Consider the following 24,069-nt stretch of genomic DNA (forward strand, 5'->3'; position numbering starts at 1 on the left):
GTCTTTCTCTGGGTTTGAAGCCCCTATCATCTCTTCCTGCACCGCCCTAACACCTACTGATGTGGCCACATTCTATGTACTGGGTCACAAAAATCCATCATCCGCAGAACGCCATGGGTAGAATTCATGAATAACCAAGTCCATTGTAATTGGCGCGAATTTCAGGTAATCTGGGGGTCACTTTGAATCCACTGAACCTGCTGGTAGACATGGTATGCCAAACTTTGCAGGGAGTCAACTTGTGGTAGTTGAGCATTTGAGGATTACATTGATAAGTCAGCTATGTTAGGTTAAACTGATTGGAAGCCACTGGGGCATAAAATTCGGCCCGTAGGGTGAAGTGGCACTCCTTGCGAGAAAGAATGTCAAGCAAGAATTGATGAATACCCTGGTAAGATAAAAAGTTGCCACCTTGCCATTGATTAATAGCGACTGATGAAGCTTTAATTTGGTTCAAGCTCATTATCAGGCCTCAGCTGCTAACATTAGTCACCCAAATCAATGAGATATCTAAAAGATTTTACGTCCTAAAATGGAAATTTAAAGACTTCTAAACGAAAGCAAATCAACAATTCACTGCAGTAAAATGGAGCTAAGAATGAATGCAAATAAATTGAAACATCATCTCAATCATACAACTTTCCAGTTCAATCTACAAGACACTTTGTTATAAGAATAATTTCTGGAAAACAATCATGACAAAGGAGAAAAAAAAAATACTTCACACATTCTACCTCTAATCTACAAGGCCAATTGAACACAATCATGACTAATGAAAGTCTCTTTTTGTTGCTGAATATACAAATGCTTTGTGATTCTACCAAGTCGCATTCTTCAGTTAAAAGTTTGAAGAACAAGCAGTAAGGAGCCGAGAACCTATACAACTGTTCCTTTCTTTTTCTATTTCCTTTTCTTTTCTAAATGACATAAAATGTGCAGTCAACTTGAAACTTTTGGATTCTCTGTTAGCAGGACCTTCAGCCCCCTCATGCTTCCAATTTATCAGAGCTCTGATTTCGATGGCCCTGCTCAAAACAAAGAATTTTCAGATAAGAAAATGGTGAGGGAAAATTTACCATCGACTTTAGTACTTGCTCATTACCATGTGACCCCAGACTGTCAACAGCTGAACCGGATTCTAACCCCATTTGGAAAAGACTCTGGAGCTCAGGGTCTAACATTGACTGTAAAGATAAAAGAATGTAAAGTCTTAATCATTTCTGACCAGCAACGAGCAAAATATGTGCATAGTATGATACAAAAAACTTTGATTTACCTGATGCAAGGGAGGAAATTGTGGATTAGCAGTTGGGATACTTGGCACGGTTCCTTGGACAATTCCATGAGAGTAAGGTTGAGAGGAGTTCATTCCAGAACTGAATCCGAAAATAGCAGCACCCCCACTTCGCGAATGGAGAAACTACACAAAAGATAACTTCGAATTCAACTAAAACTAATCATTTAGAAGATGATTAATGAAAATAAAACAATTTTCATATTTTAAGCACCATTTGGAACCTTTTTACTTACATCTTTGGACAGAATCCTTTCTATATCAATATTCAGTTCAGGATTGACAGTGGCAAGTTTCATTGAAAGAAACTGTAACAGCAAAGCAAAGCAAGCACAAAGTTTGTCAATTATGTAGAACAATTACCAAAGGAATACCCCGTTAATATAATGAATCAATAATCGTCTGATAATTTTCGTTATCAATCCCAGAATTTAGTATAGTTTGCTATCATAGCAAAGTACCTCCAACAAACAAGAAATTAAATAAACTTACCTCAACCTGTTGTTGCAGTGACTGCACATAATTGATAATTTCATCAAGCATGACTGCCTTACCAGTGATCTAAAACAAAACAAAACAAAAAAATCAATTGGTTAAAGAAATAAAAATTAGAGAAATGACAGTTGATTGACAACTTAGGCTTCATCTGTTACCTTATTGCATCCAGGAACAAGTTCTTGAAGCAGTCTCATCCGCTCGCTAATCTTTTCCCTTCTCACCTGCAAGCATGTCAATCAGTTCAACCAAGAGATAAACCACAGCATTCAGTTAGACTGATTTTGTTAATAGTAGGATGTACCCTCTCTGCAAGGCTGTGACTATTTGTAGCCTGACCCCTTTTGGCTCTCACATGAATGTATTCTTTAGGAGCCTCTGCACTATTAGAACTGTCTTTAGCTTGTTTAGCTGCTTGTTTACCACGCGAATTTGCACCTATGCTTTGCTCCATTTTTGGTTTCTTCTCATCTTGTTCCTTCACAATACCAAGACTCTCACCAGAGGGATCATTTTGATGCTCTTTGTCACCATTCTACAAAGAATAACAAAGGAATTAACTCAGAAAGGATTTCTAAATAAAAGGATCCAAATCTTCCTTTTCAGGATTGGATGCAACTGTACCTTTTCGGGATTGGAAGGAGAACTTGACTCAGGTGTTCGCTTCCTTGCCTTTCCATTGGTTGAAGTTCCTATGGCTGCCTCTTCGGAGATTTGATGGTCCTCAAAAGATTGTGCTACATTTGCTGAATTCCTCTTATTGCCACTCTCCTTACTCGGAGTAAAATTTGGAGAGCACCCACTGCTAGTAATATGTGCAGTCTCGGGTAAGCCAAAGGAGCTAACCATTTCTGAGAAGTTTCCACTTCCAAAGCCTGGAATCTTTGGTACAAGCTCAACAAAACTGGGATCAGATGAATACTGAGCTAAGTTGGAGGTGCTACTAATTCCCTGGTTTTCCATTACAACAGCGTAAGGAGAAGTAGCAAACTGACAATGAGAAACCATTGAAGAAACTCCAAAATTTTCACCATGACTTAAAGAAACAACTGGATCCCAACCAGAACCAAAAAAATGGTCTGCTCCACTTGAAGACTTATACATGGACATTGAGTTCAGTGACATTCCTGAAACCTTTGTATTCATCCCTGAAGATGGGCAATTCATAACACACTCATTTCTGTTCTGACTTCCTGCATCATTATTATCACCAACATCCATACTTTCTTCTCAAAACTTAAACCCAAAGGAATAGAACTATCTATTACTGACACAAACCCTATCAATGGTTGGCCTAGAAGAGGACTAAAATAGATATCACACAGAAGCAAGCAGCTGGTATATAAAACTAAAGGCAAAGTGGAGTTTGAGCAAATTTAGCACGGGGATATCTTGCACGACTCAACAAGGAACAAATAACACTGGCAGCTTTATAGGGCTGATGGGATGTTAAAGTAAAAGAAATCCCCCATAGCAGCATCGCACAGGCACAAAGTAAAGGAGAAATCCAATCTATCAGGCATAATATCTAACGAGCATCAGCTTGCTTACTTCATCTTTCAAAAACCCTAGGGTCAAATCTACTCTGATAAGCAAGTTAAAAGAGGAAACACTTCACAACGACAAGAAAGTGAACCTTTCAGAGCATAAAGTAAACATAGACAAACTATAGCTTAGCTAAGTAACAGCTCACCAGACTAAGAAAAAGAAAGCAGATTCCCTTTTTCTCTTTTGCTTATAGGAGAAATTTTTTTCCACATTCTCCACTTAATTACACACCAATGGCATTGATTGATGTTAGTAGGCTTTGAATCTCTTCAACTGAAACCCAATTGCAGAGGATCACAAGGTTTGAGCAATTGATATGAAAATGAACGAGGTGTTTGAAGCAGTTTAACCAGGTAAAAGGAAAGTCTAGTTGTTCAAGTTTTGAATCAAGTCCCAACAACTTTCGAGACCCCCTTAAAAAAAGGAGGTTGAAGAAACCCTTTTGAGGTATTCCCAGATAGGCACCTAAAAAAGGCCAAAAAGCATCAAATTCTACTTAAATTGTGCAAATACTGAAATGGGAAAATTTTCATTTCACAGCCCCTGACGTGGGTGTTTGATGGAACCTCAAAGAGTATCAAAATGCTTGCTTAAATTTGACAAAGACAAACCAAATTCCCTGATTAGGAACTTGAACAAACAACAAAGACAGCATCAAATTCCCACTTTTATAGATCACATGAAAATACAGAGCTCAAATCACACATTGCACAAAACAGTCAGAGTAAGTGTGAGAAAAAGAGGGAGTCTTTGCTTACCTGCCCAAGCTAACAGATGATATGTGTGATTTTAAAAGACAAAATTAACTACTGCAAACTGCCCTTGTTTGCTAAATTATTACACAACCTTATCTCTTTTCTTACCTTACTTTACTCCCTGTAATATTTTTATCATCATATACATCTCTCTCTCTGTCCTAATTTTTTAATAGTTTATCTTACGAGAGATTGGAGAGGTTCTTCTTGAAGTTGAAAAACCCCAAGCTTAAGCTTGCTTCTTTAACATGAAACTTTTTATATATTTTTTTTTTTTTACTGACACATTTGCCAACCATTCCAACACACCTCTCTTCGCTGTTACACACTCATTTTTCTCAGTGACAACAAACCCACCCTTCATTCCTTTTGAGAATAATACTCATTAAGCTGTACCTAAGCTCCATCACTTTCTATGATCAACTTGATACACTTTTTCCCTACCAAATCTCCCTTCAACACTCAATCTGTGGGTTATATTTGTCCCTACCGAACAAAGATGCCTTGTGTTTACTGCCTTTCATTTTGACAACTCATCAAAGATACTGTAATTCTGAAGCATACTACATTTTTTTATGTTTTCTTAATTACTTAATCTCTGCAACAATCTTTTTCCCGTTTTTACTTTGACTTATGACAAACATAAGGAATAATGGAATCTAATCATCTATTTACCTTCTTGTCCCGTTACAGTTTCCAGCTGTAAACAGTTCCTCTATCAATCAACCTCCATGGTCAAACCTTATTCTCTGGTCAACTACAAGTCTAGTTGTAATCTTAGCTGGATTAATCTAATTATTGCGGATTTAACGCCTAATTGGCTCCCAAATTCACCATCCACGTTTTCATTCTCAGCTTCTCTGATGTCGATGCATGGATGAGACCTTCTTCCACTTCATCACATGCCTGGTCAAAAACAATACAATACGCAGATATTTTGATTGTGATGCCTGACTCCAGTCTTTATCTTTTTTTCCTAAAGGAGAAATCTTTACTTTGTTCAAGTTGAACCCACTGAAGTAAACAGATAATCGGTTTCATAATTACTCTATTTGATATCAAGTTTGATCTCAATATACTGATAATAGAATTCAAATTAATATTCTTTTGTTTGGATACATCATCTTTATCATTCAAACTATTTTGATAATTTTAATAAAATATTACTCAAATCAAAGACAGTCTTAAAGCCCGTCATTAGTGAATGAACTGTACCTAGAACATGTTATATTTAATTTTAATAAACCTGTCACGCGTGAGGGTTGGAGATCTAAGTTTCCAGTGTTGTGGTCCTCCTCCTAATTAGCAGAAGAAAGCAATGATGAGATGAAAGCTAAGTTATGTTCATAATTTATGTTTATGCATTTACTAATTATACTTTTATAACTTCAATCACTTCCTTAAACTACAACTCATAATTAATCATTTAATCTTGGAACCCTAAATTCAGCCAATGGAAACTAAATGTAACCAGCATGCGCAGAAGATGAGTAATCATAATGGGCTTCCTTTTATTTTAATAGTAAAAAAATGCAGAAAGGCTGCAGTTATGGAAGCTGAAAACAATGATGCTTCTTATTCGATCGAGCCCATCAGGGATAAGACTGAGAATACAATCATTCCAAGCCATTGATGTTTCCACATAAACAAGTTTTACCATTGCACTGCTCTCCGTGAAAATGGTACGATTTCATTCATTCACCAGAAAATCCTTGCCATCAACACACCTACTCCATATATGTCTTCCTGCCCAAGGATCAGCCTCGTAAAAGCAACATATATATATATATATATATAAAAGTGAGCGAATCACATTTTTACACCCGATGTTTGGCTTAAGAGTTCTCCACCCCTTGATATCATAAAACATTCAAAAAAAATCTAATATCGTAAATCAATGTTTTTAAAACTGAATTAAATTATTCGATTCAACTGATTAAACCATGAATCGCTCTATAACCTGATTCGGTTTATATATAAATATTGATTTACTTAAAATTTGGTAAATTCGTTAAACCAAAAAAAACTATTTATAATTGATTTTTTTTGTTTATGTAATGAAGTGTTAATTATTTAATTAACATATTTGAAATTATATTTTGTATGTTTTATATTTAAAAATTATGATAAATATTTGATAATATTTAAGAAATATATAATAATTTGACAATAAATTGAATTGACCGAACCATAAACCAACAAGATAATCGATTTAATTATTGGTCTGATTTTAGAAATACTGTATAAATAAAAGATTACTTTGTCAAAGGTGCATAGACTATAATCACCGTATTATCCATAATTATTTCACTTTCTGGAATTTATTTATGACCCCTTACAAAATGTAATTAATAGTATCTACATTTTAAAACAAACCTACAAATTTTTGTTAGCAATTAAAATTACATCTCTATACCTAGTTATTCTTTTACATAAAGATCACATTTGGATCGGACTTCTCTCACTTTGCCTTGAACCCAATGCTTGCAATGAACAAAGCACAACTTTGTCTACAGAATGGTGTCGGTGTCGGATCAAAGCCTAGTGACTCAAAAGAGACCTCATCAGCAACTGTAGATACATTTGAAAGTGATACTATAACAGAGTTTCAGAGACTATAACAAATATTTAAAGACAAGAGTCAAGTGTCTAACCTAGCACTACAGATATGCTTACCACGGTATCACCAATCAAAGAACAAAGACTGCCTTAAACAAGTATTGTAGGAAAAATTAGACCAAACATAAAGTATACAAGTTTTGTCTTTGACCTGAAAAGGACAAGACTTCCTAGTAAGTTGAAGTAGGATATGAAGGTTCTTAGATGTATCAAGAAAAACTACTTTAGAAGAAACGGTAAGTGACAGTGAATCTAATATAGTCATGGGAAGAGAATTATTCTTATTTTCGGAAGCATCACAAAATGGCTTTCTCGCGTATGATCTCAATTTCAAAAGGGTTGTTTAATCTTTTTAAAAATTTTACCGTTTTTTTTTTTAATTTTACAAAATAAAAAAAGATGATTTTAGATTTTTTTTTTTTCATTATTGGAGTTAAAATTTATACGTTTAGGAGTTTAAAATGTTTTTGATCAAACTTTGGGTAGTCAATGAATTTTACTCAATCAAAGTCTGTGTAATGTTATTCAATTATTGAACATAATCATGAGTTGTAGTCCAAAAAAAATGATAACGAGTTTGGAAACCCAACAAATTCAGTCCTTTACCTGCAAACTTAAAAATAAATAAATAAATAGATAAAAAATAAAGAGCAACGTAGATCTTGTGGATCTTTTCATATTGCCCCCACTCCTCTTAGGAAGGTCTCTAACTATTGGCTTCACAACTTAAAATAAATCAAAGGCCAAAAGACTTATTCCCATCAAATGTATAGTAAAATTCCAAACTTTCATCCTTTAATTTTTTAAAATTTAAATATCAACTCATAATCAAATTTTTGTTAAAAATTTCAATTAAAATTAGAGATAAAACCATCATTTACTAAAAAAATTTAAAAATTCAAGTTTTATCATATTTTCCTCATTCAAGTTTATAAACTTATAAATTTTTCTCAACCCAAAATTTAAAAACTAATAAATACACCTCAAGGGTTTTGTTCCTTTTCTCTTCGATGTTAATTCGTTGTTTGTAATGGTTGACTGTCCTCTCTCTAGTCACTTTCCCTCAGACGGTGAATCGGTGCGAAGAAAAAAGGAACAAACTCTTGAGTGATATTTATTAATTCTTAAACTTTAAATTAGAGAAAAATTATAAATTTTTTAAACATGGAGAGAAAAATATAATAAAATTTTAAAATTTTTTAATAAATAATAATTTTACCTATAACTTTAATTGAAAATTTTAATAGAAATTTAATTATAAATGAATATTTGATTTTTTAAAAATTAGAGGATAAAAGTTTGAGATTTCACTATACTTTGGGTGGGAATAAATGTTTCGGCCTAAATCAAATCTTCCCTTCTCATTATTGTCACGTACCCCAACTTTAATTTCATCATTTTGTGTATTAATCTGTGAATTAAGATTCTGTTAAACACAATTATTATACAGATTTTATTTTATTTCTTCTGGATACGGGCCATCCGGCTTCTTATTTTGGACGACACAGAAAGTGAAACTCTTATGGAGCCCAAGAGATGGTAGAGTTTACTCTGCAATGGGCTCAACTGGAAACTTCATGAGCAATTTTTAGTCTATACGTACTGGCCCAGATTTGTAGACCCAAAGGGGTGAAGGTCCAATCCAAATTTTATAGTGAAGTGGCTGAGTCCAATCCAAATGTATTGGACATTCCCCAGATTTGGATTGGACATTCGCAGCGCAGCATCTACTTACTGTTACGTGGGTGTAGACCAGGTCGGCCTACAGTACAGCCCGAAATTTTATGAGCCATACCAACCCCTTGGCCTGTGCAAGCCATGCCGGAGGTCTTAAGGTTTGGCCCATGAGCCAGCCCGACACTTGGATCATGCCTCGGACTTTATCATATCACAAGCCAGCATGCCCTATAACTCAACCTTTAGTAGTTTTAACGTGCACAATCTATGGACATGACAAACAGTGCCTAATTTGGCTTAGTATAATCAGTGAGTCTAGATGGGTATCTTATTTGAGCCAAATGTTCTCTTTAAAATTGAATTGGTTAAATCAAATATATGAAATTTTGAATCCAACTGCGGAACCACAACATTGATTCGTTTTGTCAAGATAAAAAATGTGCGAGTGTTATGTACAGAGTATAGTAGAGTAGATGCTGCGAATCTACTGAAAGATTTTTGGTCCTAAAGGTTTACAGGAGGGTCAAAGCAAAAGACAAAAGACAATGTCATAGACGCCAGGCAGACACAGCAGTTACGGCGGAACAGTGACACAGACGCCGTATATACGCCACCATCGCAAGGCAAAACAAACAAGGGATTAATTCCAAGGAGGAAGCCAAAGATTCTCACAGAGATTTTAGACGTTGACAGCTCCTACGCTACACCCACTTTTTCTTTATTAATTTACTGTCACGACCACGCCTCTCCGCTTTCTCTAAAATCCCAATTGATTCATGTCAAAGGCCTAATGACCTTTCTTTTTCCCAAACATGGTTTGTGGCCTACACCCTTTTCTTCTTCTTCTTCTTTTTTTTTAATTTTTTTAAATAATAATGAAGTTTGAAAAAAAAATTTATATCTTTAATTAATATCATTCATATCTTTTAAATACAAATAATAAAATTAAATATGTTCATCAATTTAAAAATTAATTATATCTATATCTTTAATTAAAAAATAAAACTCTAATCTACATAATTTTAAATGGTTAAAATAGTTTTTTTAGATGCAATTTCAACCAACATGCATTCAAGATAGTGCAATTCAACTTGACCGTATCATCCTAGTGCAATTTCAGTTAAATTATATTATTCAATTTACATTTTTATTGAGTTATAAATAGTTAAAAGTAAAATTGTTATTTAATAAAAAAATTAAAATTTTATCTCATTTCTCCCTTTAGTTTAAAAACTAACATTCCCTCCCCCTCTCCCCCCAACTTGAAGTTTGAAAAATTACCATTTCACCTTAGGATTTTTTTCTCTTCCCTCTCTAGCCACTACCTCCGGCACTAGTGACTTCCTCTTCTTTCTTTGTCACTGACAAACGAAGACAACGAAGGCTAAAGATTGATGAATGATAATGAAGAGCGAAGGTGATGAATCGAAGACGAAGAGATTTGTCTTTGTCTTTGTCAAATTGGCTTCGGACAACGAGAATTGACTTTGTTTTCCGTCAATTTAGCTTCGGGAGAAGACAAATAGCATCACAGAAGCTTCGTCTAGAGTTGATTCGACTGACAACAAATCTAGAGAAGCTAACGAAGATGACAAGTTTCATGTCTTCATTTGTTCCTTCGATGATGCTCGAACGAATTGTCTTCGATTGTCAACAACGTCTCCCGAGCGATCAAAATGGGAAGATAGGTAGGAAGCGTTGGTTGTTGGCTGAAACGAAGGAGATGGTCAAAGGAGATGGTCAAAGGAGACTAGCAAATCTTTAAGTGAAAATGACATTTTTCAAACTTTAAGTGGAGAAACATTATTAATTTTTAATCTAAGAGAGGTGAGAGAGAAAGAAGTAAGATAAAATTTTAATTTTTTTAAATTTTTTGTTAAATTACTATTTTATCTTTAACTATAACAGAAAATATTTACAGAAATGTAAATTTTTGAGTTTTTGAAATCTTACATATGAATGTTGGGGATAAACCAAACCTTGGGTTGAAATAAGTCTTTTGGCCTTTTTATAACTGCCATCTTAGTTGACCATGGACGGGAGCCTGTTCTCCTCAAACTCACAAGAAAATGTCAAAAGAGACAAACTTGATTAAAATTTGTCTCTCTCTTTGAATAAAATTACAAGAAGCTAAGGCAACTCCTCTGATCTTTACCCTAGCCAGCTCCTGTACAGATTCACTGTGGCACACTGCGTCTTGTCAACTTCAAGCATTTCATTCGTTGAGTTTCTGGATTATCTCAGGATCCTCGGTCAGGGCTCAAGATTTAAGTAAAATTTCAAAATATTTCAATTTACAGCAAGAAGCAATTAGATTTTACCATGCACAAACACTAACAAGTAATTCACGTACGTACGTCCGGCGGTCAGAGTGATAGAATAATAGAACAGACAAAATTATAATTCAAAAAGCAAACGGGATCCCAGTGAGGGTAATAAACGAAAATATATTTTGACGATGACAAAACGTTCATTAACGCAAAAGGGTCCCTGGTAGCAGAAGCAAACATGCATGCATGCCTCAGCTACTAATTTTATATTTACTGCCTTCATGCAGTTACATCTCTTTCTTATAATTAATTTATATGCAGGATACAAAGTATGTCTGTATATTTGAACTGGTTCGCCTGTTGGCACGCGAAAGATTGTTCATCAATGGCTTTCATCTACTCTCTTACACAGCCTTCAATCTGATTGAGAAGTTGCCCCGTGAGTTGGCAATGCATCTACCCTCTCCATTAAATAGCTTTCTTGTGAAATATCTGTTGCAGACCTAGGCATCTTAATTAGTCTCCAAATTGAATAAATTAATCATGTGTCTTTGATTGGCAAAATAGTAAAATTTCAATTATAAAAAGAATTTTTAAATTATTCAATGCAATAATTATAAGATTGATCATTAAATGTATGATTTGACTTCATGCATGCCTCTCCACATGAACAAGCTCACACGAACAAATATCGAATTGGGGAAACGTCTAAATCAAAATGGGGCAAATGTGGAGGTCTCCCAGGATGAAACAAGACTCCTCCACACAGAACAGCCATTTTTCTTCCTGTCTTCACTACTAACTAACATGCTGGATACATACGATGCAACACCTGAATGTATTTCATTATTCTAGCAACCTTTTATCTTCAAATACTAATATAATATTGCCAAATCAGACATGAACGAGAAGCCGGGTGGTCCTCACTCTTATGGGACCACATTGTATTTCAACTCTCTGCAGTCTGCACTAAGGATTCAGTAATTTGGACCACTCAATTCAAGCACTGATTAGTCAATGACTCCAGCCTTTAATTTGAATCCTTAGTTATGGGTTTTACAAGAAATGTAATACTTTTTGACTAGAAAACTTCTTAAATCATCTTTGTCCAATAACACTGCAATCCACTATTAAGGGATGATTCACTTTGCACTTACAGTCTATAAGATATTCGAAGTTTACAAGTTATTTAATTAGTTTTATACTAACATTTTTAGACAATGTGTGATATACATATAAACCAAATATCTCTTGTGTTTTGTCAATGTAAAATTTGCCTTAAGGATGTCACATTCATCCTCTTTTACAGTACTCAATCTTCTAACTGAGATTTGCTCAATTATAACTCAAAAAAAATAAAATACAGAGCAACTTTAATACTATTTATAATATCTTTGATCTCATAATTCAATATATTATCAATATATTATTCACTTCGAACACAAAGTTCATTATAATTTTGTTTTTGAATTTTACAATCTAAAACCTATTTTGACAACTTAAAGATCTCAACTATTTAACTAGTCTTATTTTATTTTAAGTTGTCAAGATATATTTTAAATTACAAAGTCAAAAAATAAAATTATAATAATATATATGTCTAAAGTAAATAATATTTTAGCAATAGATCGAGTTATTAGAATAAAGATGTTACAACTTCCCAAATTAAAACAATCTTTTGCCATAATGCAACATTGTTTACTCGTACATTGTTGGCCATAACGATTGAATTGGAAGGCATCTTTATCATATATAAGCACAAAAGCACAGATTAAGAAGAGGGTAATTCACAGTACCTATGGCATATTTTCTTGACCGAATCTAGATCTACCAATATCATTGCTGACTTAACTCGTGTGTAAAGAAATTAATCCATTTTTTAACACGAATTTAGAATCCAAGCTGTCAACAACAAGCTATGTAATCATAATTGTTGACTAAAACTAAAGAGGGTTGAAGAAAGTCAGATGATTGTTATTACTTTATTGTTTAAAGATGACAAGTATCTATTTCCTTTGCAATCTTTTCCACAAGAGCTACAATCTTTTTGACCATCAATCCATCTACTGTGGCCTTTTTCTTGTTATGTTATGGTTATGGTTGATTTGTGTTCCCCTTTATATATGCTCTTTCTTTTTCTCTGTCTAATCAAGGTTGATTTTTTGCCTTCATGTTGTAACCTTTTTCATGCAAAGCATGGGTTTTCCGTGATCAAAATCTGTAAGGCATTTCAACGTAAAGACAAATTACAAAACATTAATGCAAAAGCTAGTTTGACATGAATCATTTTACACAGTAATTTTGCATATTATTCTTCGCAAAAACTTTTATTTTCAACTCTAAATACTGTCTGTTCTATATTAAAGCGAAAAATATAGTAAATCCAAAAGCTTGAATTAGGGAAAGTGATGAAAATCTATCAGGAATCGTAATATTGTCGTAAAGGCTTAGGCTTTTGATGTAAAAAGAGTTGGCTTTGTTGGGTTAATGTCAGTTTTGCTGTTTTGGACCTATCAGCAGGGTAAAAAAGATAAGACGCTGAATCCAGCTAGAATTGCCTAGAAGATTAAGTTCCAGGTTTTACGGCATGTTATCCTCTCTGCCCTGCCGTCTCTTATTATAAGCAAAGACTGCCATCTGACACCCTTAAGGACACAGTAGTTTTTCACAATCACCGAGCGTCATGAGAAACGTCACTAAAAACTCAGATTTGGGCCAATTGTGCAGATAAACGCACCGGAAGCCATTTTTTGCCCATTCCTACAAAAAAAAAAGAAAAAATCATGTGATCTTTGGGAGGGGGCAACTATGCATGACACGCTTGCAAACGTGCTCAACCTAATAGCTTAGGGCGCAACTTGTGCTCAAACATACCAAGTTTCACATTTTGTCACGATTATAAAATTTTGATTTATTTGATATTTTATCATTATATTTTAGGTTTATCTATTTAATAAATATATATGAGACTCTTAATTATAAAAAAAAGATATATACTTTAAATTATAAAAAAATGAGATTTTAAACATGATAAGAAGGATTCAAATTTCCTCCAATAACATTACAAGATTAAATTTTTAATTTATCTAGTATAATAATTATAAAATCGGTCACTAAATTTAAGATTTTATTTGTTTAATATAATCAATTCAATTTCGAAAAATCACTTTACAGTAAACCTCATATTGGTAAATGCACATAACGATTATGAGTGCGCACACAAAAAACTTATCTCAGTCAACTAATCACACACACACACACACACAATATATATATATATATATATATATATATATATATATATATTTATTTATTTCTCGTTAGGTGCCCACACCAGGACATCGAATCACTTTTAGACGCAATATCCCTGTGGGTTTACATCAAGTTGAATTAGAAAAGCTAAAGAAATTTTAACCATAACTACTTTATGAAAATTAATGGGCCATTACTACAAAAAAAACTAGAGTCACTCACTGGAGAGTCTGTCAAACCCCTTCTTTAAAATCATGAAGTCGATTATCCGGTGACGCTTTAATGAAAGATAAGAAAGTAAGAATTGTAATGATGGTGTAATGCAGATTGAGGAGCAAATTGGGGTATGAAATAAGATATGGAGGTCAAAGTAATTGGCTTTTGCATTATTGGGGAACATTGAGCTGGTTTTGTACTTAGCAGCTAGCAACTACAAAAAAAAAAGTAGAAAAGCAGGTTCAATTATGTAAGGGCCACTTCTACTTTGCCAACATCATTACAGAGAATTTAATCATTAGATTTCACTAATCCATTTTCTCCATTTTGTCAAATCTTTCAATTCCATGTCTGAGGTCCCATGTTTGTCTTTCATTGAGCCCCGATTACCTCCACTGATGCCTAAAAAAGTAAAGAAAAAGACATAATTAAAATGTTACGCGGTAGTAGCCAATTCCCTCATTGTTCATGCAAAACTTCCGATCTTCCAGGGTTGAGTTCATGTATCATTCCAGGCAGCAAACACAGGCAAGTGAGCCATGGAGATTGCAGCAGGCCTTAATTGGGCTGCTGCTGATGGAAACCATGCGTTCACACCTGTTGTTGGACTGATGAACCTTGATGCTAATGGTGGCCTAGCGAAAAGCATCGTTGGACCACCTTTATCAGGGGGGCTACCTTCTCTTGAGCTGCTTAAACTAGTCACCAATGAGGATGTATTTGAAAAATGATTCCCTCCTAGCTTAACTGATTCATCCACCATTGCCTGACTAGAGTTCACTGAATCAATGCCTATCAAATCTTGATGAAGGGCTACTGAGATGGAGGCATTACTACGATAGTTTCCATTATCCATGGATTTATCTTCAAGTGACCCAATGCCAGTATTTGGTTCTTGCAGTGGGGTCTGATACAAGGCCATTTTCCAATCTGATTCATTTCCATTGTCATTTCGAGGTTGAACATGTTCCCCATTGTTGTGTGTTGATGGGTTGAATTCAATGGCTTCATTGCTTGATTCCATCTCCTTGTTTCGCCTTGCAAATTCTCCGGCAAGTAGAGTATTGCTGGCCATGATTCTTTCAACATCATACCTTGTTATGTCAAAGTTGGTCACAGCATTTACCCCACGGAATTTGATTGCTGCAATGTCATAAGCTTCAGCTGCTTCTTCTTGAGTGCCTAGAATCAGGTTCAATATTGATACATTATCACATAATCTTGATTACTACAGCTTAGCAGGAATGATAACTCATAAAACATTTAGCTTTTAATTAGGCAGAAGAAACTTTGTTGTTTCTCTTTTATCATTGCATCAGAGACAACAGCCTTAAAAAAGTACAGAGTCTCAAAGTAACTCATCATCAGCCTTACAAAAGCACCACTGTTCTTTAGTGGATATATGAGAACAGAGGTTCCATAGAAACGAGCTGTAAAAAGTTCTTTATGCTTAACATGAGCCCAGAAAATTTTGAACAAATTAAAATTATAAAAAGAGTCAGCTGGAAAATTATTTAAGAGAACTTACTAAATGTCCCAAGATAAAGGTCTTTGTTTCCTGCAACCCTACCAATGCGAGCTTGCCATCTTCCATGCTGATGATGCCTGTAGAAAAGGAGAAAGACATATAAAAGAATTGAAAATGGAATATCAATAAATAAACAAAAATCAAAATAAGAACCTTGTTACTCCTCTATACATTGAAGCCCCTCTTGAAAAGCCACTGCTTTTCCTGTAAATGAAAAGAGAGACAAATATTACCTGTAACTAGGAGGAATAATCAACACATAGTGATGATAAAAAGATTGTATAGTATTTACCTTCTTAGATGTGCAACATATTCTTGACGGCTCATGTTCTTCATCTCTTCCAGTTCTTCTCTGTAGTTCTCTAACTGGATGAAAAGCAATAAAATTTGCATTTTGAGTAACTAAAACTACTGGGGGATCGTTAAACTGTGAAAGGCTTGAACTGTATACCGGAAAATTTATATGAGTTGAAGGTCCCCAGTACTTGAGCGCTGCAAGATCATAAGCCCTGGCAGCTTTCTCTTCCATATCATAACCTCCTGAAATTCATGTGTTATTTTAGTGACCAAGTCGAGGTTCTTTAAAAACATTGTAGGTTTTCGTTTCTGTGAAAGCTTACCCAGATAAACTGAAGAACGAATCATTTGATTCAAATGGCATCCACAAGAAGCATGTACAAGACAAGGAAGTAATTCAATATCCAGTTAGATTATGAAGATAAAGGGCCCAAGAATTGCAGTCAAAAGAAGGAATACTTCCAAACATGCAACTGTAAAAGTATTTTGTATTTGTTTCACGGACCTTGCCTCCCTTTCCGGGTTTGCCCTTCTTTCTTGCAGCTGTTATCCCACAAATGAGCTTCATATCTACCTGTCCATCTGTGTCTGGTAGAGGTAACTTGACTGGTTATTTGAAAGTTCAATGGAAAGAAGAGAACAATAATAGAGGTGCACAGGAAAAACAAATGTACTCGAGAATGGAAAACAGCTAAGCAAATACCGTAGCTGAGATTATATTGGACTAGAAAAACAGTAGAACTAACCTTGTCACGCCTCTATACTGAGATGTTCTTTGCCCAAATGTGTCAATGGACTTCCTATGAACAGGCTGCTTTAGACCCACTTTTCCATTTCCTCGTTTCTTTGTTTCCATGGCCACACAGTCAATAGCAGTAGGGGAGATCTGCCTTGCAGCTGTCACACAACTAGACTGAGAACCAGGACTCATAGACAAGCTGAGAGCTTGTAAGTCTCCACAACCAATTGCACCAACAGACCCAGAAGCTCCCTCATCAACCATGGCACTACTCATCTGCTGCTCCAGTGCACTATTAGTGTAGTGCTTGGATACCCAAGTTTTTAATGCATCATCCCCCACTTGAGGAATCTGGGATTCACAGTCAGCGAGGGGGGAATTCTTGGTTTCGTCCTCCAATGGGGCCTGATATATTCCATGGCACGGCATTCCCAAGTAATACGAGTGGTTTTGAACTGGAAAGTGTTGGTCTTGTTGCCTTAATTGTTCTTGAAGAAGGTCAAAAGAATGTTGGCGGTTGGTTTCTGAGGCTGCACTCTGGTGGTAGTAGATGCTATCTAAGCTGAGAGCCATTGTTTCTCTTTCATGGCTTCCATACTGATGACTTTCCATCGTCGCACCACCTAAGAAGTCCTCAAGTTTCGGTGATGAGCTTGGCACAATACCTGTACACAAACAAATGAAAAAGAAAAAAACATATTAATAACCCTGAGCACTACTTCTGAAAAAATAAGAATAAACCTAGAAGGCAAAAATAAAACTGAAGCAAACCTTCTGCTTGTGATCTACTGAGAGCCTCCATGATACAAAGTGAGCCATCCGACTTGATAGGCATAACACACAAGGGAGAATGAAAAGCACTATTTTCTCCTTCACCATAACATATGCCAGTGGGGTTAAGGTTTGAGGAAGATAAATAAAAGCTTGTAGGAACAGCATTAGAAACAGGCGTAGGAGGAGGGTGAGTTTGATGATGGAACTGATGATAAGGTTCAGTATTAACCTCCATTTTCATGTGGGGTGAGAGAGAGAAGCCCAACCAGTTATTATTAGTGTTGCCGTTGTTATCATCATTCAAAGACTTCATCTTCTACTTCTCTCTTCCTTTTGTTACTACTAACAGAGTTTTCTTTTAAGTATCTCCCTTTGTGCAAGGCAACTCAATCATTGGCAGCCAAATAAAGTAATCATAAACCAATATATCTTGCCTCCCTTCATCAAACTTAGCTATTTTTGTTGTCTAGTAGCAGAAGTCATTGCCAAGAAAATTTTCTCACGACAATATAAAGAAACTCTACAATCTATGAAAATCCCCTCCAAACCAAAGTCTCTGTCCAAGTCTGAAGAGAACAAAACTAGTCTCTTTAAACTAAGAAAAAGAATGAAATTCCAGGCAAGCAATGCTGGGTAGGAACCCTGCATTCCATAGGGATCTGTGTATATGAGAAAGACCACGTCTTTTGCTTTTACTTTCTTCTCTCCTCCTCCTTTTTCCCTCTTTATTAAAACTCTTAAACCGTTAAAAAAACCTACATCCCTTTGGTTTATCAAATGAATTCACAACCTTTATACAACTTCATGACCCTCTGAAACCCAGGAAATTCTTATTTTCCTTCTCTCTCTTCAATGACACAATTTTGTCAGTTGAATCCAGTGCATTATATAGAGCCAATAGGGTCATATAACCATACCCGAGATTTGCTTTATTTATTAGCTCTAATAAACATTTGAGTGAAAAAAGAAAAAGACTCAAATGGATTTTTAGTTTGAAAAAATTTACTTAATAATATTTGACAGTCTACAGTGGCTAGATAGATTTGACGGGCAGGGAAGGACGTCTGCGGTCTGTCCATCCAGTCATTTCATACAGTAGTACAGCTTCTGTGCCCACTCTGCATCCCAAAGGGATCCAATTTAATTATATAATATTTTATATAAAGTGAGTTTTTTCTTTTCAATCTTACTATGTATTTTGCTCCAATCCATTCTGCTTCACAGCTTTCAACTCAAAAAATGTAACAGGACAAAAGACTTTAAATTTCTACTGTGATAACAAAATGGCCACCGCCCATTTCCACCGTTGATTTACATCAACAGAGGTGTCTCCTGTGGAGTCATCTGATGTGACCTTCGCTTAATTCATCTGACACTGGCAGTAATGAAGTTGGGTATCATTCGTTACCTGTGATGTTAGAATGACCGGAGACAAATAAAAAAAATACAATGGAAAAGAAAAGAAAATTAATGGTACTGTCAGTGCTATATTCGTCCATTGAAAACGATAAATAAATATAAACCAGCAGAGCAGCCCAGCTGGTTCAAAATCTATTGCGTGAAACAATATGAAAAACAGCCAACTTCGCTCTTCACATCGCAGTATCCCATTCAAGTAAAAATAATATACGGCAGCTGAAAGATTAATATTGCTCAACAACCGAATGAATGAGCTTTTCTGCGCTTGTCTGTGACAACAGAAATCCCTCTTTTCCCTTCTATATATGGCGTTTACTTACATGGACATTAACATGATATTAAAAAGGGAAAAAGAAGCGCGTGGTGTGGAGAGTGAAATGGAAACACAAAAGCTTATTGTGAGAGGATGCATGGCGCCAAAGGAGTAGTTTGAGTGAAGACGAAGGGATCACTTGACTTTTAGCCCATCTTATATAAACAAGACACAAGAGGTTTTCTGGATATGTATATATATCTTATATTATTTTAAAATATTAAAATAAAATTATAAATTTTTTTAACTATTAAAAACTTTTTAAATTATAAACTTTAAAAAAGAATAATAATATATTATTATATATCTAAAATAAATAATATTTTATTAATAAACTAGATTATTAAACTAAGACAAAATGATAAATTCAAATCCTCTCTTATTTAATTTTAAAATAGATTACTAGATTTAAGATTTTGATTTTACATAATATTGAGTCACTTCCAAAAAAGAAAAAGTCCGGCTGTGGTGGGTTTTCTTTTGAAGAAAAAAAAAAAGAAAAGCATGGCCATGAATTAGTCAACACCTGCTTCCAGACAAAAAGTGAGAAGTGGGTCTGGGTTTAGCTTGAAATATTCCAGGAATGATGAGCAAAGGGCCCCTGGAAACGAGCTTTTTATGGAAATTGTATTATATTTCAATCTTGTACTACTCCTTTTAATTAATAATAATATTATTTTTATATGATGCTTTAATTAAATTCTCCGATGCCCATTTTCTCTCCATGCTGATTTTCACATGTTTTTGGCAGAATATGTGTTATTCCTTTAAGTTGAAATAATTTTTTTTCCACTGTATGAGAAAGAGCCAGCTTACTCTTAGCACCCATTGTTATGCACGAGTTGAGCAGAAGCTCCTATATAAACGTATTATGGATTGAAATTGTAAAGAGGGCTGCATGGAGATTGTGCATGGAGATGATGATAAATGATTAGTCATGGCGACAGACATTCAAACAAGAATGATTTGGTTGAAAACAAGAGCGTGTGTGCGCATTGAGGTGGGAAGGGTGCCTTTTTTTTTTGGGGGTTCATTATTATAATGTAGTCATGATGAGTGAATCCCGTCACCACTATCACAGTGATCCCTTGAATGAATTAGTGCTCTTTCATTTTCATCCTCCTTTTTCTCTTATCCTCTGTTTTTTTATTTGCCTTTAATCTGTCTCTTTTGGATAACTCTAGCCACAGTGTGCTGTGCATTGCATTGAAGTGTTTTTATGGGAATTAATAGTAGTTATAGCTTTCATTTGGCCAGAAATTAATTAATTAATTATAATAATAAGGCCAAAAGACTTGTTCCAATCAATCAAAGTACAGTAAAATCCTCCGGTTTTATGTTTTAATTTTTAAAAACTCAAATATTTATCAATAAACTAATTTTAATTAAAAGTCAAAAGTAAAACTCTCATTTAACAAAAAAATTTATAAATTTAAAGTTTTATTATTTTTTTCTTCTAAATTTAGAAATCTAATAATTTATTTCTCATCCAAAATTTGAAAAATAGTAATTTCTCCTTAGGGTTTTCTCTCCTCTTCAGGGACTCATCCTTCCTAGTCGTTGGTTAGCCTTCCCTCATTTTCTTCCTCGGCTAGTCTTCTCTTTCTTCTTCGAAGAGTAAGACTATCATCTTCGTATTAGACGAAGGCAAAACACTTTCGTCTAAGACAAAGGTTACTTATCTTAGTTTCACACAAAGACTCTTTGTTTTAAAGGACGATGGAGGAAAGAATGAGGCGATTGACTGAGAGAGAAGAATAAGGGAAGGTTGACTGACAACTAAAGAGAAATTAGCCGTTAAAGAGAAAGAGAGAAAACTTTATGAGAAAAATTATCATTTTTCAAATTTTGGGTATAGGATAAATTATTAGATTTTTAAATTAAAAAAATGATAAAATTTTAATTTTTTAAAATTGTTTTTATTAAATAATAATTTTATTTTTAATTTTATTTAAAAAAATTAACTTATAAATGAGTGCGAACGTGTTTAGACTTTCAAATATTAAAACTATTCCAGAGGTGTAAGACAAGTCTCTTGGCCAAGCAATAATAAGAAATGAGTATGGAATACAGGGGGCGAAGAAAAAGAGAGTACATTAAATTTAGTCGGAGATGTGGACCTCAGCACCATTCATACAGAGAGAGTGACGGCAAAACAGTTCCATCCCAAATTTTACTCCCTTTTTATTTCCCTAATAAGTACGTAGTTGTAGAATTTGGAACTCTACAGGAAAAAAAATTATATATCTTATAGTTAAAGGTGGAAATCAATCAAATTGGTTCTGAATATCCTTTAATTCAAAATTAATTTGAATAAAAAATAGTTTAATTTAAGTTTGTTAAGTTAAAATTAGATTTGATTTGAGTTTATAAAGTTAAAATTAGGTATTCGAATAAAAAATAGTTCAATTTAATTCAAGTTTAATTCAATTTTATAGTTTAAATTAATGATTCGAATTTATAGTTCGATTCAGTTTGAATTTATAGTTTAAATTTGTGACTTAAGTTAGTGATTTATTAACAAAATGATGTCATTTAATTTAAATATTATTTAAAATTATTTATTTAAACTATAAGTTTAAGTAGAACTGAATCAGAAATCCAAACTAAAATTTGAGCTAAATCAAACCACAAATTTAAACTACTTATTTGAATTATGAATTCAAATCAAAACAAGCTGAATACCTCCTTGTTCAAGTGTAACTTGATTTAAAAAACAAATCAAATTTTATAGTTTAAATTTGGCTCAAATTTAAATTAAATAAATTCAAATTAAACTGAAATGGCTCAGATCATATCCAAGCCTACTTATTGTCATCCCCACAGAGAAGATTAATTTTGTGTTTTTAATCTTGCATCAGTAGATATCTATGGGAAAATTTAATCATGTACTAACTTTACAGATGCCCGGCCATAATAGAAAAAGTAACAACTTTGATTAATTTCCCCCTCTCATAAATACTGTATAAAATAATTTAAGGCTAAAAGCTGAATCGTGAAAAAAGTTTACCGGCAGCAAATGGCGTCGAGTAAAAGACAAAAAAATTTCCACCGAAAAATAATTTTCTCCTGTCTAGCTTGAGAGATGGATGATGAAAGAAAAGTAGATTGCTTGTTAAAGCCAACTTGGAATTTAAGAAGGCTGCATGCATACCACCTACCCAACAACATATATTGGGTACAGATTGCCTCCAGCTTGCTATTGGGCACGCACAACAGAAGATCAGATTATACATTGGTTTGATTTTGACTTGATCATAATATTTTTCATTTATACTTTGACAATCACAAAATACCCTCCAATAACCGGCATTTTCTTTCAGGAAATTTACTGTTTCTTTTTTGGATGTAGCTAGGTTTCTTAATTGTGCAGCCTTATCAGCCCAGAGAGAGAGATAAATAAGGGAATGAATTAGTAGATTCACGTGAGAACACAAAATCCAAAGGAAGATCACAAGCACTAGGCAATGGCCAATAAGAGGGGCCAACAGGGAGAAAGTGGATTATAGAGAATGGTTAGCAGAGATGAGAGGACAACAACAACTGTGATGTGGCCTGTGGCCTGTGGCCTTAGCTCAAATACGACCCATTCTCTCTCTTTCATTTCATGTTTTCCGTTGATGCATTACTTCACGGCGCCTTCCACGTATAAGCAAGACTTAATTACACTCTTTAACTTCATCGTCACCGTTTTCTATTTGTCATTAATCTCTTTTTCCTCTCTCTAGCCATCACCAATGACCCGACATGTCAAAATCCAGCGCCATTGGTCATGTCACAATCACCTTAGATTCTCTTCATATTGTTTCCTCTTTTAGGGTCTAAACATCAGGGACGACAGCTTGCTGAGCAGCTGTGATGCATCATCCATATATACACTCAGAAATAAGAGGCCACCGTATCCATACCATAACCTACATATTTAACAACCCAAGTGTGCATGAACATAGCCCAAGGGACACTTTAAGTGCAAAGAGTTATGAAATTTTCATATAAATCTAAAAAAGAGTATGAGTTCGAAAACCACTCACATCAAAATAATATGATATCAAACCCTAATATAGTTGTAAAATTATTTATTAGATATAAAATTTTACTTATTTAATATAATTAATCATACTTTAATTTGGATAGACGATTTAGAGGAAAATCCTCATTGTCCAAGAAATAAGTCTATATGATCATAACAAATTACTAGCATGGATAAAACAAGCAAAATTCTAAAAACTTGCGTTGATTAATGTGTTTGTTCGTAAAAGAGTGAGTGACATTAAAAGCTTTATTGTTGGAAGAATTGAAAGCATGCAATCAAGTGAAGGAGGTCGGTTGCGTCATGAATGAGGAAACTAAATGGATATTAGGTATCTGTCGTCGTTGCCTGTTAATTGAAGATGACTACGAAGTATTTTCGTTGACCAATGGTAACAGCCCAGCTACTGCACTACACTGCTCCACTGCTTTACCTGAAACGTCTTAAAATTTTGTATTTACTTTACACATTTCAAACCTAAAGATGTTGCCTGTAACAAGTCTGTGTTTCCCGATTATGATTATGGCTTAAATATGGAATTTAGAAGTTTGCTGCATTTACTCCGCATCCAAAAATGTATCCATTGTTATGTTTAATTAGATATTATCAAAAGGCCAAAAGACTTACTCCTACCCAAGTTTTGATGCGTTTCTAAAATCCTATCTATAGGTTTCAAAAATTTAAACACTCACCCATGAGTATTAACTTTAATCAAATCATTAATTATAAGGGGTAAAACCATTATTTTATCATTAAACCTTAAAACTCTAAGAGTTTATATCATTTCCCTTCATCCCTTAGTTTGGAAAACTAACAATTCTCTCTCATCTAAAAGTTTGAAAA

The 24,069-nt window shown here is 34.3% G+C and overlaps 2 protein-coding genes across 3 annotated transcripts; both read right to left on the bottom strand.

Moving 5' to 3' along the window:
* Positions 1–587: 587 nt before the first annotated feature.
* LOC123203377 (transcription factor bHLH74-like) lies at positions 588–4,085 on the bottom strand. 2 transcript variants are annotated; one of them, XM_044619728.1, is made up of 9 exons: positions 3,483–4,085; positions 2,414–2,937; positions 2,094–2,324; positions 1,948–2,013; positions 1,787–1,855; positions 1,531–1,602; positions 1,277–1,420; positions 1,103–1,184; positions 588–1,025 (listed from the first exon to the last, which is right to left on the bottom strand). In XM_044619728.1, the coding sequence occupies exons 2-9, from the start codon at positions 2,933–2,935 to the stop codon at positions 1,003–1,005; spliced, it is 1,209 nt and encodes a 402-aa protein (XP_044475663.1). In that variant the 5' UTR covers positions 2,936–2,937; positions 3,483–4,085; the 3' UTR covers positions 588–1,002. The 2 variants fall into 2 exon arrangements, with proteins under 2 accessions (XP_044475663.1, XP_044475662.1); XM_044619727.1 differs by having other exon boundaries at positions 2,414–4,085.
* Positions 4,086–14,269: 10,184 nt separating this feature from the next.
* On the bottom strand, positions 14,270–18,300 carry LOC123202751 (AP2-like ethylene-responsive transcription factor ANT). Its single transcript, XM_044618855.1, has 9 exons — positions 17,462–18,300; positions 16,698–17,355; positions 16,457–16,539; positions 16,275–16,283; positions 16,106–16,194; positions 15,947–16,020; positions 15,808–15,858; positions 15,655–15,731; positions 14,270–15,308 (listed from the first exon to the last, which is right to left on the bottom strand). Exons 1-9 carry the CDS (start codon positions 17,775–17,777, stop codon positions 14,626–14,628), a joined length of 2,040 nt encoding a protein of 679 aa, XP_044474790.1. The 5' UTR covers positions 17,778–18,300; the 3' UTR covers positions 14,270–14,625.
* Between the last annotated feature and the right edge of the window lie 5,769 nt (positions 18,301–24,069).

This window comes from Mangifera indica, chromosome 19 (assembly GCF_011075055.1).
Source record: "Mangifera indica cultivar Alphonso chromosome 19, CATAS_Mindica_2.1, whole genome shotgun sequence".
NCBI lineage: Eukaryota > Viridiplantae > Streptophyta > Magnoliopsida > Sapindales > Anacardiaceae > Mangifera > Mangifera indica.

Coding starts and splice junctions, on each gene's coding strand:
- LOC123202751 (XM_044618855.1), bottom strand. CDS start 17,777: ATGAAGTCTTTGAATGATGATAACAACGGCAACACTAATAATAACTGG. Junction 16,540..16,697: donor CAGTATAGAGGCGTGACAAG/GTTAGTTCTACT, acceptor TACCTCTACCAG/ACACAGATGGACAGGTAGAT. Junction 15,732..15,807: donor ATGTATAGAGGAGTAACAAG/GTTCTTATTTTG, acceptor CCTTTTCTACAG/GCATCATCAGCATGGAAGAT.
- LOC123203377 (XM_044619727.1), bottom strand. CDS start 3,010: ATGGATGTTGGTGATAATAATGATGCAGGAAGTCAGAACAGAAATGAG. Junction 2,014..2,093: donor GTCACAGCCTTGCAGAGAGG/GTACATCCTACT, acceptor ACATGCTTGCAG/GTGAGAAGGGAAAAGATTAG. Junction 1,026..1,102: donor TGACAGTCTGGGGTCACATG/GTAATGAGCAAG, acceptor TGTTTTGAGCAG/GGCCATCGAAATCAGAGCTC.